General features: G+C 40.3%; 1 protein-coding gene across 2 annotated transcripts in view; it reads right to left on the reverse strand.

Annotated features, from left to right (window-relative positions):
• Positions 1-6,759: 6,759 nt before the first annotated feature.
• Positions 6,760-17,999, reverse strand: part of LOC109472881 — a 77,833-nt gene continuing 66,593 nt past the window's right edge. For both annotated transcript variants that reach the window (XM_019772747.1, XM_019772746.1), the window contains 3 exons: positions 11,564-11,847; positions 8,102-8,134; positions 6,760-7,495 (listed from right to left, as the gene is read on the reverse strand). In XM_019772747.1, coding sequence (XP_019628306.1) covers positions 7,379-7,495; positions 8,102-8,134; positions 11,564-11,847 — 434 coding nt within the window. In that variant the 3' untranslated portion in view covers positions 6,760-7,378. The remainder of the gene's footprint in view (positions 7,496-8,101; positions 8,135-11,563; positions 11,848-17,999) is intronic.

Here is a 17,999-nt window from a genome sequence, read left to right on the forward strand (position 1 = left end):
AATTTTGGACGTTTTTTTTCGCTCAAAAACCGTTGATTTAGGGCCTGAAAACGCGTTATACAGGCTAATTTTAACAAAGTATACGTATAATGTTCGGATTTTGTTTTAAAGCTCCGAAAATGATTTTCTTGCACTTCTAACACCTCAGAGAGACGTTAGGAATGCAAGAACATCATTTCCGACCATTTCCAAAAGAAATAGCGACTTTGTTAAAATTCGCCTGTATAACGCGTTTCAGGCTCTAAATCATAGGTTTTGCACGAAAAAAACCGACCAAATTTTTTTTATACGTATAATGTGCGGAATTTTTAAAAGGTCGGGAGTATTTTCTTGCACTCCTAACACCTCAGAGGGACGTTAGGAATGCAAGAAAATTTTTTCCGACCATTTCCAAAAGAAATAGCGACTTTGTTAAAATCCGCCTGTATAACGCGTTTCAGGCTCTAAATCATAGGTTTTGCACGAAAAAAACCGACCAAATTTTTTTTATACGTATAATGTGCGGAAATTTTTTTAAAAGGTCGGGAGTATTTTTCTTGCACTTCTAACACCTCAGAGGGACGTTAGGAATGCAAGAAAATTTTTTCCGACCATTTCCAAAAGAAATAGCGACTTTGTTAAAATTCGCCTGTATAACGCGTTTCAGGCTCTAAATCATAGGTTTTGCACGAAAAAAACCGACCAAATTTTTTTATACGTATAATGTGCGGAAATTTTTTTAAAAGGTCGGGAGTATTTTTCTTGCAATTCTAACACCTCAGAGGGACGTTAGGAATGCAAGAAAATTTTTTCCGACCATTTCCAAAAGAAATAGCGACTTTGTTAAAATTCGCCTGTATAACGCGTTTCAGGCTCTAAATCATAGGTTTTGCACGAAAAAAACCGTCCAAAATTACATTATACGTATAATGTGCGAATTTTTTTTTAAAAGCTCCGAAATGATTTTCTTGCACTTCTTACACGTCAGAGAGACGTTAGGAATGCAAGAACATCATTTCCGACCATTTCCAAAAGAAATAGTGACTTTGTTGAAATTATGTATTAAGTAATAAATTTCTTGAAATTACCCTGTATAACGCGGTTCAGGCTCTGAACACCTTGAACGGTTTTGCACCGCCCAAGTCCGTCGCTGCCGTAAAGGCGGTAAGGCCCCGCAAAGCTGGCCGCGAACCCTCGGGAGCCTGAGCGCAAAACTCCCGGCCACACCTGACCGTTGCTTTCCTTCCACGCCCGAGCCGTTCCGTCAGAAACGGTCCAGCACTCTCACGACCGAGGTGTTCGCCGATAAGGCGGACGGTGGGGTCTCTGACCGCCGAGTCTGCAAGGCGTACTCGCATACGGGCTGGTCATCGGGTGTTAGATACACCCGGTCCGCCGAGTCTCTGAACCCCTCCCGGTCCAGCCCGATAAAATTGGCTAACGGGCTCGTCGTCGGGGTCGAATGCGACCTCCCCCCGTCTGCCGGGTTGAGCACGCCCGGCAGATCGGACCGGCAGATCGGAGCGGCCCAAAAACTGCCCGTACTTAATACACGGCACATTGGAGCGGCACAAAAACTGCCCATACTTAATACACGGCCGCCGGACTTGGGCGGGGACGGGAGGTCAACCTCCCGCCGGCGACCTTCCCCGTGCTCAGCGGGATCCGCACGCAACCTCCAGCACAGGCTAGCCCCCGCCGACGCCCGCCCGCAACGGCCTGCACCGGCCCGGCCGAGTCCGAGGTGCTAAAAAAACGACCACTCTCAAGCCACCGGCTGCCCGGCACTTTTATTAGCGGCGAGCTGACACCCCTAATACATCGGGTCGGGACCATCCAAAGTGCTGAAGCATTCGAAGTGATGCATCCCTCATGCATTCCTCTTGGCCAGCTGGCAAAACATGGGCCCTTTCCGATACTGCCTGACTTCAGGGTGTGCCAACCAGCCCACCGGCAACTCTGTCACCGCCCAGGTGCCACCCCGTAGACTGCAGAGAGCAAGACCGGGGAGTTACTGGAGCTTTATGCATTCCAATCAGCCTGCTGTTAAAGGGGCCGGGGCACACCCACCCCGGCTAAAACTCTGCCGCCGCCCGTTGCCGGGGCCGATGAGACCGCCGTACCGGCTAAAATCACCTTTCTCAACGCCGGGGACCTGCACGTGGGCGGGAGGTTCCAACCAACGCCTCTCGTTGTCGCCAGCTTACTGCAGAGGCACGCAGCAGCCGCTACAAGGCTGCCTTAGCCCGAGCGAGCTCGCCCCGTGCCGCCAAAATCCGCTTCCTTCCGCCACCGGGAGAACCACGTTTTGGGGCCCAGAAAGGGTAGCCAATCAAGGTAGCCCTAGCTCTAGCCTAGCCCATCTTTTCCGGATACCTGTGAACAAAGCGCCCCCCTCCCCTCCCGTCCCACCGAATCTGCGATTTCGTAGCAGTAATTTTCTACTAAAATCAAATCAAAAGAAACGAGACATTAAACTGTTCTGCAGAATTTCTATTTAATACGTGAAAACATCGAACAGGTTGTTTCACAAGACGTTCCAAAGGTCACTTTGGCGAAGTTACCCGATACCCGATGGGCTCTCCCATCATGCAATATTCAGCCACTTGGATATGCAGAAGGTACAGATCAGGGCTGATCATTAAAAAGAAAGATAGACTAATTTCGTACAGTTCGTCCAAGGAAAAATGTTACAAAGTTTTTCTTTAATTTACCAACACGAAATTATAACCAATAATTAGCTGCATGTTTCAATAACCTTAATTGATAAGAAATCCCACAGCAGCAAGATAGCAAGATCACAAACCTTTTGGGGTTTTTATTAGCATGAAAAAATATTTGAGTGTTGAAAAGTCTGCAGAATTGAAAATTCGGCAGAATTGAAAAATCGGCACATTTGAAAAATCGGCACAGTTGAAATCGGCGTATTTGAGAATTGTACAGTTATTCTTTAAATGGTTTTCTCGAATAGGATATTTTTCAAAATTGGTATGGTTCTCTACTCGGATGTTTTTTTGAAAATGATATAGTTTTCTGGAATCGGATAGGCTTTTGAAAATGGTATAGTTTTCTGGAATGGGGTAGTTTAAAAAATTGTATAACTTTCTAAAATCGGTAATATTTTACCCCTTTTAAAAGATGTATCCCATTTTCAAAACATATATGGATTTAATTTTACCCCTTTTAAAAGATGTATCCCATTTTCAAAACATATATGGATTTAATTTTACCCCTTTTAATAGATGTATCCCATTTTCAAAACATATATGGATTTAATTCCCCCCTTTTAAAAATGCATATACAATCGTTTTGACAGTGTTTCTGCTTCGTACTTGCCATATTCGTATGCCGCATTGACTTTAAGAAAACATCGAATCTGAATCAAGCAATATAGGCTGTGTTCATGTGAAGTCAGTGAAGGCGCTTTACATGTGGTTTACCCCGAAGCCGGTTTCAAGTGGCTCCATCTGAACGCTCCAAATCAGATTGAAAGCGCCTCGATCCCAAACCACTTCTAGAGGTGGTTTCGAATCGGTTTTCCCGCATCGCGATTTGCGTCTGAACGCAATGTGATTTCAATGTCACTTCACCTATTAATGGATTACGGGGTGATATTTTTTATTTATATCCAATACCAAATTTTACGTGGCAGCAACTTGAAGAGAAGTAATGGTCAAATAATGTGTCCGTTCTAGGAGGAGCTTCGCCGCCTCTGTCGGGACCACGTCGGCATTCGTGGGAGATACGCTGGGAGGGGGGAACCAGCAAGCAGGTTGTTGACCTCTGACATTGATACATCAAACAACAATGAATGCAATTTCAGAGAATCGTGATCGGGCACGGTTTCAAAGGAATGTGTGGCACGTGGACCAGATGTGAGGAATGCGAGTTACGCGAATCGCGGTTTGGGTGACTTCACATGAACAAGGCTATAGACTGCCACATAACCACCTGGAATACAGCAAAAAAGCATGCATTCACAAAACTAGACTCATCCACATTTAACAATGTCCATCATCTCGTACCCCAGTTCATGCACATGTATGCCTAATCATTTCTTTTATACTAAATGTGCGATTATAACGCATATAAATTTAACAAACAAACAAATCAAACAATATTTTACCAAATGATTATACTGAAAACCAATTCACACACCAATGGATTACGATCGAGAGCTATACATAAGGAAAGGGAAAATAGCCACAAACAGTTTACTTTAGGCCTCGGACACCAGACGATTCCCTGAAAACTCCAACTTACTAGAAATACTGTGGTTAACTGAAACCTACAGTAGCTCCTCGAACACACAACACTTAAATACAGCACGATTATTATATGCGAACGATATTCTTATTACTTTCAACAGCCTAAAGAAGAGGGGAGGGGAGGAAAAATGAATACCAAATAGTATGAATGGACAGATGTTTACAGCTGCCCCTTGTACCATCAAATCAGCTTTTGTACTTTTACCATCCAAAACACGTTACCAAACAATGGCCGGATCACAAGATATGAAAATAAAAATCGGACGTCACATACTACAGGCTGTCTACAAATAACAAATTTATCAGATATTAGTGATATATAGTAGGATCATGATCCAAAAGAAATAATTTCAATCTCAAAACCAATTTCCGTGTCAAAGTTCTAGCTGTCAAACATGTATCAGGGTACCAAACCGCCAGCCGTGCTGGTTTATCTTTATTGGGAAAATCAGCTGTCTCTGAGGGACATCAGACCTAGACATTCCTTGCATGGCCAGTGACCATAAGGTCGTTGACATACATAAAAGACAACACCAGCACAGCCAAATAAAAACCAATTTAAGTTCTATTCCACTTTCCTACAAAACATTACAGTCCAAACTTTACACCACTTTATCTACATCTCAATACCTATAGACAACACAAAAATCTAGACAGTTGCCAAAACAGAACTTGAACTAGAAACAAAGGAACAAACACAAAATGTCTACTACGGGGACATATCAACCCCCACGTATCTAATCTTTGAATAAAATGTCCCCTGTAGTGATAACGGGACCCCCACGAAGCCCGTTAACGAACTTAACATTGGTCTCAACAATAGTAACCTGCCTACCAAAATTTTTAACAATTTAAACATACAAAAGTTATTCTGCTAACAGGCCACAAACAAAGGTCCACTAACGTTACGTACGGACCCCCCACGAAGCCCAAACTTGCACTTGACTTTGACCTCAACAACGGTAATCTGCCTTCCAAAAATCATGGACGTCGAATCATGTCTTCAAAAGTTATACGGCTAAACCCGCAATCACCCACAATACGGCGGGACGATTCCATAGTCTTTCTGGTGAAGACAATTATAAGCCAGCCTGGTATGTTGACGTCATGGCTCCTAAAACAGAATGCCTTTTTTTGCCCCGTCGCTTCATATTTTTTTTAAATATCTGAGAGCCAACAAATTGGTTTGGTCTTAACTTCTGAAAAAAATCCAGCTGAGTACAAAGTTAAGGCTATTAAGGCTATTAATTGTGTTTCCTTCATATAATGCAATTCGGGCTAAGATGTACAAAAATAACACTTAGTATTGGACTTGGTCGGGGACACTTACCTGCCAGAGACACGTTAGAGAGTGGATAAAGTGTATCCGAGCTTATTCCGTGCAGAACAATGCTGCCATACATTATATGCATTATGTATGTATTTTAGGATGGTTATTTTCACCGAAAAAGTATGTTTTGAGTCTTTAGAGGCGCTATTGTTGCTAGCAGTCAGCATGTGGCTATCAGTTTACTGTGCTTATTCGCTTATTCTCAAGGTATGGTGTACGGGAATGTTTTGTAACAAAACACATACTACCTACTTCAATCGTGACAAGAGTAGCTTCGTAGCTGTTATGAATTTCATCCAGCAAGTCTTCGTACTTTGCACGTTTTCTGTCCCCTGCATCAAGGGCACTTTGTTCAAAAGGTATGGTAAGTTCTACAAGAGTCAGCTTTTGTTTGACCGGGTCTTGTATAGTTATGTCTGGGGTATGTGACGTGGGTAGAATGTCAAGTGGAATGCATCAACTGCATCCAAGCTCAAGTCACTCCTGATGGTGACCTGTTGACCGGACTCGGAATACCACTGCCGGAGGGTGGTCACCAGCTCCTTAAGGACGCTGTTGTAACGCCACGTATACCTGGTGTCCTTCAGGGCGACCGGACAGGAGTTCAGGACTGTCTCTGTGTTTGATGACCTCGACATAGAGGGCAGTTAGAGGACAGGACTTTCCACCCACCGAACCAGATGTCACGTGTGGGAAGCCAGTTGACCATACCGCTCAGGACAAACTCAAAGACGCCTCGGGGGCTGTTCAACAAGGAACTTCTCCATTTTGTTTTCGACTGTTCGAGATCTACAAGTTAAATTCAGTTTCCCAGTACGGTAAGAGAGCTGCAGTGATCTTTTTGTCTTCTGACTGACGAAGATGAAATTTTAATTTCCGACGTAAAGTTGCCTTTGTTTGATGGGGCTCCATTTCTATTTTCCTTTCTTGGGCATTCTGGACACTGCAGTAGCTGAAGCGATGACGGCAGCATGTTGTTGGAGATCGATCTGTTCTCCCGAGGTAAGGCCCAGACCCTGGCTGTGGTACAGGCTTCCAAGGTTTGTTGACCTCTTCAGACCCGCCCATTTCTTCACGTATTCAGTGTTGTTATATTACTTGAAAAACTGGTCAAACGAAACTAGAATATAGCATTCAAGAGAATACGTCGCCATGCTATAGCTGAATCAAATATAGGCAGAATATAGAAAGACCAACGTGAACTTAGAAAGCAGATTCCAATAATAAAAATAATCAGTCAGCACAGATTAACAGTAATTCACATTGTACATAATCAATATTTAATAAGGACACGCATATCCCTGAAGAGCGAGGAAGAAGTATTCAATATTTGAAAAAAAATGTTGTTTGGGGCTACCTGGCAGATCAATGTTACTAAAAGTCGTAACAGAGATGACTGCAAGGTTCAAGATGACTTTATTCAGTATTATAAAAAATATCCTAGTAATAATAGTTGTTTTAGAAACAATGATTAGGAATGAATGAATAGGGTACATATAGTGCAGTTCTAAATGTGGTTATATGAATGTAATAATTTTGCTTAAATAATGTAAACCATGCGGTGAATCTTTAAATCATACTTACTAGTTCATTTAAAAACCTTTATCTTTTAAAATTGAGTGAAATACCCATAACGTAGTCTCTTAACCAATCTGACGTTCTTGCCAAGTGCCTCTGTTTTGTCAAATACAGTCAAACCTATGCAAATGACGCCATTTGCATCAGACCAATTTGAACTGGTGCTACAAACATGTTTGATTATATACCTGACGATCGGATAGACTGATTTGATGAAGATTATTTAATCATCCTTGAATGGCACCGGGTTCTGTTGCTGCTGTCCCTCTGTAAGTCCACACTGCCTCAGATGAACTAACACTTCCAGGAACTGGTTGATCCTGAACGGCAGCGTTGCCAACTGAAAAGCGTAGAAATTGAATACATGTTTTTAATAGAATACATGACTGCCTCGTACCAGCCTCATGCATCGTGACTTTCATCCTCACCCGGGGGGAGACCTGGCAAACACCGGCTTGTAAAGATATGTTACCCCGTCTAAAGGGTGGTAAAAGCTATACGGTCGACTGATGATGATGATATATGACTTACTGTGTTTAGCGTACAACAGAATAACACGCTAGATTGAGAAAGGTGACCGGCTTACAAAATCTACGAACAGGAGCTTGTGTGAGTGAGCGTGGGAGTGGAACACATTTTGATCGTCTCAGCGCCATGTTAAGGAGGCGAGGGGAAGTAGGCCAAGTCTACGTATCCAGGTTTCCAGGTGAAGAAAATGATTTGTTTAAGACCTTTCATACCCTGTCATAAATCATAAATTTAACTAGTATCGTTACAAGAAAATGGTGCTTAATGATTTTCGCCTTAATCCTGCCTCATGCCTTAAAAATAAGCTGATAAATATTGTATCCATTACGTAATCCATGAAAGATATTTAGGTATGTTTACTCTAAACATTCGATACTGGTAAGTACAATAAGTTGAATGAAATGAAAATCTGACGAACCTCTTCCACAGCGTTACGCTCCTGAGGCTGGGACTAGTCAATAAAACAAGGTTTGAGGATTTAGAATGATAAAATAACAAAACATAACATTTGAGAGAGCGATGTTAGGTTTCCCAGTCAAATTTTAATCATTATGCTATTTAGTTGTGACTCTATTTTTCTAATTGCTATTTGACGTTTTAAAGCAAGATTTTGGACGGAGAAGTTGAATTCAAAGAAACATACACATTGTGACGGACTGTGAAAAGGCTTTTGATAGGATCAGATGGGATTTTGTCTTAAAATCATTAGAATTCTTTAACTTTGGAAGTTCTTTTCTCAAATGGGTACAAGTACTTTATAGTAATATATCTAGTAAAATCATCAATTATGTAAATTTATCTAAACCTTTTATGCCCCAGAGAGGGGTGCGACAGGGATGCCCCCTATCTCCTTACTTGTTTATTGTTGCATATGAACTCTTAGCCATTAAAATCAGAAGTAACTCTGACATAAAGGGACTCATTACAAATGATATAGAATCCAAATTGGCCCAATATGCAGATGATACTAACTTTACTTTAGAACCCACACCAGTCACATTTAACGCTTTAACTTCAGACTTAAACAATTTTAGCATTCTCTCCGGTCTCACACCTAATTACGATAAGTGTAAGGTAATTAGAGTGGGTTCTCTTAAAGGTACAGACTTTGAGAAACTTTGTCAGTACAGCGTAGAATGGACCGATGGTCCCTTTGATCTGTTAGGGACGCATGTCCCGGTCAACATGGATGAAATCACTTCCATCAATTGCATTAAATGCCTTAAGAAACTAGACTCCACATTGCTCCCGTGGAGAAAAAGATCACTCTCATTGTATGGCAAAATTACAGTTATCAATTCATTGGTCGTCTCGCTTTTTGCACACATATTTCTTGCTTTGCCGTCTCCGGAACACTTTTTTCAACAGTATGAAAAGAAAATATTCAAATTCATTTGGAATAATGGTCCGGAGAGGGCAAAGAGAAAGGTATTGTATAGTTCATATAAATGTGGTGGGTTACAGCTTATCAATCTGTGCGCCTTTGATGCTTCCTTAAAAGCATCATGGGTTCCTAAGCTGTATCATAATACACTCTGGTTTTGTTCAAGACTGTTATCAAACACACATACTGTATTTAGAAAGGGTCTGTTTCCATTTTTACAAATCGGAAATGACAAATTGAAAGTTGTAACTTTTTTGAAGCGAGAGCTCCCAGGTGTAAGTGTATTTTCCTAGATGTATTGTACACGTGGTTATCATTCCAGTTCAACCCTCCTGAGAATGGTTCCCAACCCCATGTTCTATGATATAATTGGCATTTTAAGATTGATGATGAATCGTTCTTATGGAAGGAGATGCTGGACCAGGGAATTCTGTTTGTACATGATATTTTAGACATAATTCCGTGGAAGGAAGTTTTTCTCCTCATTTATAGAATATCAATCGACCCCCCTACCAGAATGTTTCAATTCAAATTAGTACATAAATTTTTAGCAACAAATAGACTATTATACGTTAAGATCTGCATCTACACTACTATATTAAGACCAGTCTTATTATACGGTAGTGAAACCTGGACTCTCTCTCAGAGACTCAAAAGCAAAATTCAAGCTACGGAAATGAGAGTACTGCGCCTAATCTACGGAGTTACCTTAAGGGACAAAGTGAGAAATGATATAATAAGGAGCTCTTTCTCAGTGGAGTCCATTCTGAACATCATAGAAAGAAACCAGCTGAGATGGTTTGGGCATGTACTGAGAATGCCAGAGGGCAGGGATACAAACAGGATATACAACTGGAAACCAAAGAAGAGAAGACCACCTGGCAGGCCAAGAAAGAGATGGGAAGATCAGATCAGAGAGATCACACAGAGAGAGCAGAGGGACTTCGAGGAAGTGAAGAATCTGACTCAAGACAGGGTAGCATGGAGGAACCTGACCCAGAGGCTGACAACTGACAGACCAGAAGGTCTACAGGCGTCCGGGTGAGCAGGTGAGCAGACTATTATACATTTGGAAACTAAAAGAATCTCCACTGTGTGCCTTGTGTGCAGAAGAAGAAGAAACAACAAAACACCTTTTTTTGTGATTGCAGAAAGGTGTTTAAATTTTGGCTGAGTGTTCAGAAATGGTTTAACAAAAAAACTGGACTTTATCTTAATATAGAAAATCCGTTGAACATTCTATTGGGTGATCATCATGAAGCAGTACCAATTATATGCAATCTTATAATATTACTGGGAAAGGTGTATATTTTCAAGAATCGTCATTCCGCAACTATTTCATTGTATAGTTTTGAATCCTTTGTAAATAATTTCAAAGCCACAGAAGAAAGCATCGCACGAAAACAAAACAATATGATCAGTCATTACAAAAAATGGGGAGATTTAGCAAATATATCGACTGGGTAGAATGTTTTTACGTAATTCAGTGTGTGTGTACTCATATGCTATATCGTTTGTCTTTTTGTACGCTCTTTTGTTCTGTTGAATAAAGATTTAAGAAAAATTAAAAAAAAGAAACATACACGTTCCTTAGATATTAAATATTTACACATAACCTCACTCTCTCGTGTTGTATATGCCACTTAAAATTGTTAACTCCACCTAGAAAATTATATTTTAGTGGCTGCGCGTGTGTGTATGTTTTAACAGCATAACTCGAGAAGGCTTTGATGGATTATCTTGATACCTGGATTTGGTAGTTGGGTAGGTCATGACTAGAGCTCGAAATGTTTAGATTTTGGGCCCCCTGGTGGCCTTCTATGGTACTGAAGTGAAACTGGTTATGATATCTCATGATCTGGACATGCTAGGGTTTTGGGTGGTAAATAGCTCTTTTGCTCGAGAAGAAGTAACGTAAATTTGGGTATCCTAGCAGCTGGTTTGGGAACTGCAAGTCGTTTGTTTGAAAATGTCTGAAGTAGGATAACTCAAGAACCGGTTAACGGGTTGTTATTTTTGGTTTGGCTTAAGTGATGCTTGGCAAAATTAAATGACGATTATGCAAATCAGGATCTAATTTACATAATTAATGACGAAATTCTACAAATCTGCGTTATAGGACAATTCAAACGTGCATAAGTAGTGAGAAAATGCTACATGTATACTCTAATATTGGTAAATGTCGGGGATTTTATACTTTCGGCATTTGGAAATCAAATGACCATGAACATCATCAAACATTTACATAATCCATGAGAAACTGCTAGATTAGTTTTCTTTGTTTAGAATGTCAATGGGTGGAGAATATTAACTGTCATTGGGTGGAGAATATAAAAAAGTGATATAATTCACGCAAGTGATCTTATGTGACAATTATGTCGTCAATCATGAAGGTTAACATTATTTGTCGAAGGCCTGATGACGTTTTTGTTCCTTTCGTACCCAAAATGACTTATAATTTGTGTGTATAATAATTTTGATTCAAACCTTACTTACCGGAAATCGATATGCCTTTTCACCAACAAAGAGGATGCTGTCCGGCGGAGAGTCATCCGGTCGGTCGGCAATATCTCGCCTTTTCCTGAATATTGGTAACCCGAATATCTTCCTGACCAATCCTGAAGCTCTACGTTCAGCCATAGACTCTGTCAGTTCATCCGTCTCCAGACTGCGAAGTCTTGCAGCGAGCTTACGAGGCGGATACGGAACAATAGGCAGCCAGGGTTCAGAGTGCAGCGCAGCTGCGGATTGGCTGTCGATAGACATGGCAGCGTCATCATCTGTAAAAAAGGACAGTTTTAGATCGATATCACAGACCTCTTTGAACCTTTGTATGGTTTCTCTTTATAAAAGAGCGTACTATTAGTCCACTTTTGCCTTTATAACCTCAAAGACACAAGCGATATTTCATGATTATATATTGTCTTAAATACTATTGATAAAGGACGTATGGCTTTTTAATCTCAATTATGTAGCTTTTATGTAGTACACTCAGTTTTAATATCTAAGGAGTTTGTACACATGTTAGATTTTTATTGTGATTAGAAGCCAATGGTGTGTTTGTAGCCAAAATTCAGTTTTATTATGTTTACCGAAGGAAACGTATTATATTTGCTCTATTTCCTCTTCTCCAAACACCTAAAAATCGTAGATATTTTCGTAATTAGAGCCTGGAGGAAAATGAAATTCAGCATGCTGGTAGGTTGGTAAGTAAGACACTAAACCGCGGTCATTTTAGCCAACATAGATGTAAAAAAATGATTTTATTAAAAAAAAAGGTGAAAAAAGTTGCATTTTAAGCCAAAAATCGAACAAAAAGAACGCGTTTGGAACATTCGAACAACCATGGAACAATGGAACAGCGTGTTCGAAAACCGCGGGTCAATGACCCTAGCGCTACGCACGGAACACCCGAGCTTTCCAAATATGGGCATCCGCCCTCGTAGGACACGGGAGATTGGTGGACCAATGTCTGTGGTAAGTTTTCCTTTTCCTTCGTAGAAATACGGCCATATGAATACCAGTCTCGAGTACAGAATATTGCATCAGGGTTTTGGGTTCAATATCCACAAGTAGGACTGCAGATTTCCACAGAACGCAGGCGACTTTGTTTAACTTTTTGCATGTCACCGCCGGCTCGAATTAAAAAAAACACTAGTAATTTACTAGCTCCTGACTTGATAGAATCTCGTATGTATAGCAATTTAGGCTTGTCGCCGTTTTGAAACATAAAGTTAACAGAATTGCGTTCATCCGTAACTATTGTCGACTTTGTAATGTAGGTGCGGGGCCGGGGGATGGGGCGTTTGTTTACGTTTATTACTCATGATATAACATGGATACTAGTATAACATTACATTTTGTCGTTTTGTCAGACAGTTTCAATCTTTTTTCGGGATAACACAGTACAGTTCATGGGATAAGCATCAAATCGGGATTCATCGCGATATCCCGCGGGATTTTTTGGGAAATTATATGCATGATGATAACAGTAGCACAAGCAAATAGTGTTTTTAATCCGTCGATGAAGGTTAGACATCCAGGTAATACGATATGCCAAAAAACAGTTACTCAAGCAACTGGATATGATTTTGAAAACGTCAGACGTTTCAGCTAGTATCCACTAGCTTTTGTCAGTGACTGAGAGACCAGAGGGGAAAGCAGGTTTATATACACAACCTGTTGATTGATATGCAAATAAAGTGAAGACAAATTTGGAAGTCGAAAAAGGAACAAAAGACAGACAAGTCAAGACAAGATGATGCAAATTAGTCTGAAAGCTCCTGTTATACAGGACAGGTTATTTACAGACTCAAATGTGAGGAGCCCAATTGTAACAACACCTACATCGGAGAGACAAGTCGACCGCTTAAAGAACAAAGAACATTGCCGACCTAGTGCCAACGGCTACTCCTCAGCTATTTTCCACCACCTACAACACAACCAGGGTCACTCTTTCAAACTCGAGTCCACGGATGTCTTAGACCGCGAAACACGCTGGTGGGAACGGGGTGTTAAAGAGGCAATATATGAAACAACCCCACCCTCAACAGGGAAGGGGGGCTACGGGTCGATCTTTCCGGCACTTGGGATTTGGCACTCCCAGCCCCGAGGACAGACAACACTTAAGCTCCTGTCCTGTATAACAGGAGCTTTCAGACTAATTTGCATCATCTTGTCTTGACTTGTCTGACTTTTGTTCCTTTTTCGACTTCCAAATTTGTCTTCACTTTATTTGCATATCAATCAACAGGTTGTGTATATAAACCTGCTTTCCCCTCTGGTCTCTCAGTCACTGACGAAAGCTAGTGGATACTAGCTGAAACGTCTGACGTTTTCAAAATCATATCCAGTTGCTTGAGTAACTGTTTTTTGGCATAGTGTTTTTAATCAAATGTTTTTTTTTAATATCGAAAATTTTAGTGGCTTAATAATGTTTAGAACGATAACAAAATAATACAACCTTCTTGGTACGAGAATTTCTGTCTGACCTTGCGATGTTGACGGCCCGCTAAGTACTGCTTTTGATGACACCCGACCCGCGCTATCTCAGATATAAAATCTAACACAGCCACTCGAGAAGTTCTTCTCCTAGATAGGTGAGGTCTACGCACGGAGTTGCGGAAGAGAAATTAAACATTATACAAAAGAGGGGGGCGAAGCGTAATTCAAAGGTTCTTTACGCCCTTGGCTTCAACGATCAAGAATTGATACATTTCGTGTTGCTTTGGCTGGGCCACGTTGCCATAGAAACGGCACGTAAGCCGCACAGCTAGCAGACCGCGCGGCGCCCAATCACAGCACACAGACGGGGACCCGCCCACTAGCTGCACTAGACGAAAACCAAGATATCCAGACGTTTCCGGACCTGTACACGTCCCGTGAAACTTGGCGTGCCCGGGTGTGTCCGGGTGTGTGCAGGAAATGTCGGCCACGGCGTGTGCAGGTCTGTGATACCTCCGGACACGCCCGGACACCTGGTAATTAGTCGTGTGTACGGGAATATACGGGCAGGCACACGTCACACGTCGCAAGTACTGCCAAACAATGAGGGGTCACCGTACATGTAGATCGTTTCGCAAATGCGGTGCACATGTGTTTTCAAAGGCTGCGTGAAAGAAGAGCGGGAAAGTCGGTGAATAGAATAAATGTTGTTTGGGGGCCGATGCCTGTTATAAACTCGCCCTCGGCACAGTCTGGTTGACTTTTTGGGCCACGCCAGGCTTATATAAACCAAGGACATTATATAAACTCTGATAAAGAATCTAGAAGGATATATAAAGCTCGGAACAAGAATTTTTTATGAACACGGAGCTTCAACTAGGTTATGATATAACGTCCTTGTTATGAATGTGGTATAAGTGTATCCCAAAGTTTATATTTGTAACTATAACCCTTGCTATGAACAATGAGCAGATTTCTTTGTGTCGTCCATCGTCTCCCCGCATATATTAACGCCTAATTATCCCGGCACCATATTGGATCTACAGTGGTAAAAAAAAACACGATTACTGATCAGAATTTTACCAAACTAGGCTATTGGGAACCTTCGATCTTGACATATTTCACCTTTGCAAACATGGTCGTTTTCGTTGGTGATGTGGGGGTCCGGCTTGGTGTTTTTCAAATATCAGCCCACTTTAGTGTAAAAAATAATTTTTTGGAAGAGACAAAAGATGCACGATTTACTTCTACATTGTTGTCAGATGTGTATTGTGGTGTCATTTTCAGAGACGAGACGGCGCCTATGTCTTATTTACCTTGTTTGTTTTTTACAAGAGACGTTTAACTTCCTTGGTTATATTTAATTTTTTGGAACTTAAAGAACACGAAGTTGAAAACATTACACAGGTAAACTGCAAATTATGTGTTGATGATAACATTCCTATTAGACTATTTTATAGCCTATGTTTTTTTATTAGTGTGCATGCAACTTTTACACAATAGACAAGCGGGACATTTCACAACTCTTTGTATCATTATTCCTGCAGTGACATGTAAACCAGACCAGCCAATTGCATGCATTTCTCTTTGTTGGGGTTTGAAAAGGGGGCCAATCAACGCTCGAGTCATTATTTTTGAAATATTTCCGTTACTTGCCTGGTTGTGGAACGTGCATTATTATACAACTATCCTGGATAAAAGCAACACGCTAGGAACTTAGTGAGAGCATGGAGGTAACGTGGCGGAGCGTGCGTAAATAATCCAGATGTCATTTCAAGGATGCAAAGAAAGGAATTTACAACATTTGTTGGTTTATTGCGCTTGTTTTTTTTATTCATAAGTAACGTGAACATAAATGAAGCATCCCTTTCCAACACGTAACTAAAAACAGAAATTATATATGCATATTCAATCAAACAATAATAACGTATCATTTTGTACGCAGAGTTCCCAATGTTCCTCGCTACATTCTCCTTGTAGCGATATATATATATATATATATGGGTAAGATTTTTTCCAAAGTTAATATTGAAAGTATTTACATATAAAGTTTGCCCTAGTTTCATAAGGAAGAATTTTCTTTCTGTTCTCTCTAAATGTCTGAAGTTATGGAAGTTATCTTGTATACAAGTATAGAGGGTATATCTCTCATTACCTTCGCCAAGAAGGTTATGTTTTCAGTAGCGTTTGTCTCTGTGTGTGTGTGTTTGCTTGTTTGTGTGTGGTTTAGCAAGATAACTCAAGAAGCTGTGAATGGATTGGAATGAAACTTGGTAGGTGGGTGGGTCTTCATGAGACCTAGAAATGATACGATTTTGGGCCCCCTGGCGGCTTTACTAAGTACTGCAACAGAAGTTCCGTTTTTGATATCTGGACATGCTAGGGCCACGAATTTCGGACGGCAGATAGCTCTTGGGATAGGGAAGAAGTGACATGAGTTTGGGTCCCCTATCGGCTTGTTCTGGAACTGCAGGAGCATTGGTTGAAAAAATTTCGAAGGAGGATAAATCAAGAACCGGTTGACGGATTGTCGTGATTTTTGGTATGTAGCTAGTTGAAGCGATGCTTGACATAAACGAATGATAATTATCAGGATCTAATTTGCATAATTAATGAGGAATTGCTATAAATCTGCTTTTTTCGATAATACAACTATGAAACACTTGTGACATCACTTGTGAGAACGACAAAAAATCTGAGGATATAGATTATGTAAATGAGGACCTAATTTGCATAATCAATGGCAAATTTTTTAATATTGCATAGTTGTAGCTGCTGGGAATTTCATACTTGTCACATTTGGAACTTAAGTGAAGGTGAACATCAATAAACATAATTCATTCAAATCATGACCTCATTTGCATAATTTATGAGGAAGTGCTATAATAGCCTTTGTTAAGATAAGGCTGTCATTGGGTGGAGAATATGATCAACTGATATAATCCATGCAAATAAGGCTCTTATTTACAAAATCAACATTTAAAATTGTATATAATTAGTCAACCGCAAGGGTTAACATCATTTTGCGAAGGTATGAGATCGTGGAACTCTAGTTTCTATATAAATCACATTCAACAACAAAATGAACTCGTCTTCGATCTTATCTTATATAAGTCACAATGTTGGCAAATTCTTTGCTGCAGAGGAACGTCGTTATGTCTTCCTTTTTCAATGTGGAGTTTTGTGAACTAATCCGTAGTTTTGTGTTGGCCGTTCGAGTATTCGTAATCATTAGCTCCATATGCTCATATATCTACAATTGTCTTAAGAAGCGAGAAGTTGAACCTGCACATAGTAACTAACTTTAGTATGTATAGTTTGGATAAGATATTGCTGTTTGTTACTTCCGCTTCAATCACGATCTGTACTCAGCTTGTAAGAGCACAAACGTACAATAAAGGGCATTCCTTCATTCATTTAACACTTGATTGTCAGTTACACCCTTCCTGTAGTGATTGCAGAACTGCGTGGCCCAAAGGCTACTAAACCAGAGATGCGCGCCGCCTTATGCACCACGTGGAAGGACTTTACATTTAACACCAGGATAACTAACTCAGAATTCTCGTTAGTTTGCAGTCGTACTAAGAATGTAACAAGTAAAATCTGAGATTTTATACCTCCCGGCTTTTTATTGTAATAATAATAATAATAATAGATGGTTTATTGAAAGTAGTTTGCAGCCACCGGGCTGAATTGCATACCTTGTACAATTGCTAAAAAATCTTAAATTACAAACAAACAGTACTCATTGAAACTCAATATAGAAACTCATTAACACAATATAGAAACTCATTAACACAATATAGAAGGCTTACTATTAATTTCGTCATAGTTTGCGTTAACACATTAACACAAATATACGTGTATTAACTACATTAACCCATTGACCAAGTTCACAGTTCTTGTATATATATATATATATATATATATATATATATATATATATATATATATATATATATATATATATATATAGTATATACTATAT

Source organism: Branchiostoma belcheri, unplaced genomic scaffold (genome assembly GCF_001625305.1).
Source record: "Branchiostoma belcheri isolate BF01 breed outbred unplaced genomic scaffold, Haploidv18h27 scaffold289, whole genome shotgun sequence".
NCBI lineage: Eukaryota > Metazoa > Chordata > Leptocardii > Amphioxiformes > Branchiostomatidae > Branchiostoma > Branchiostoma belcheri.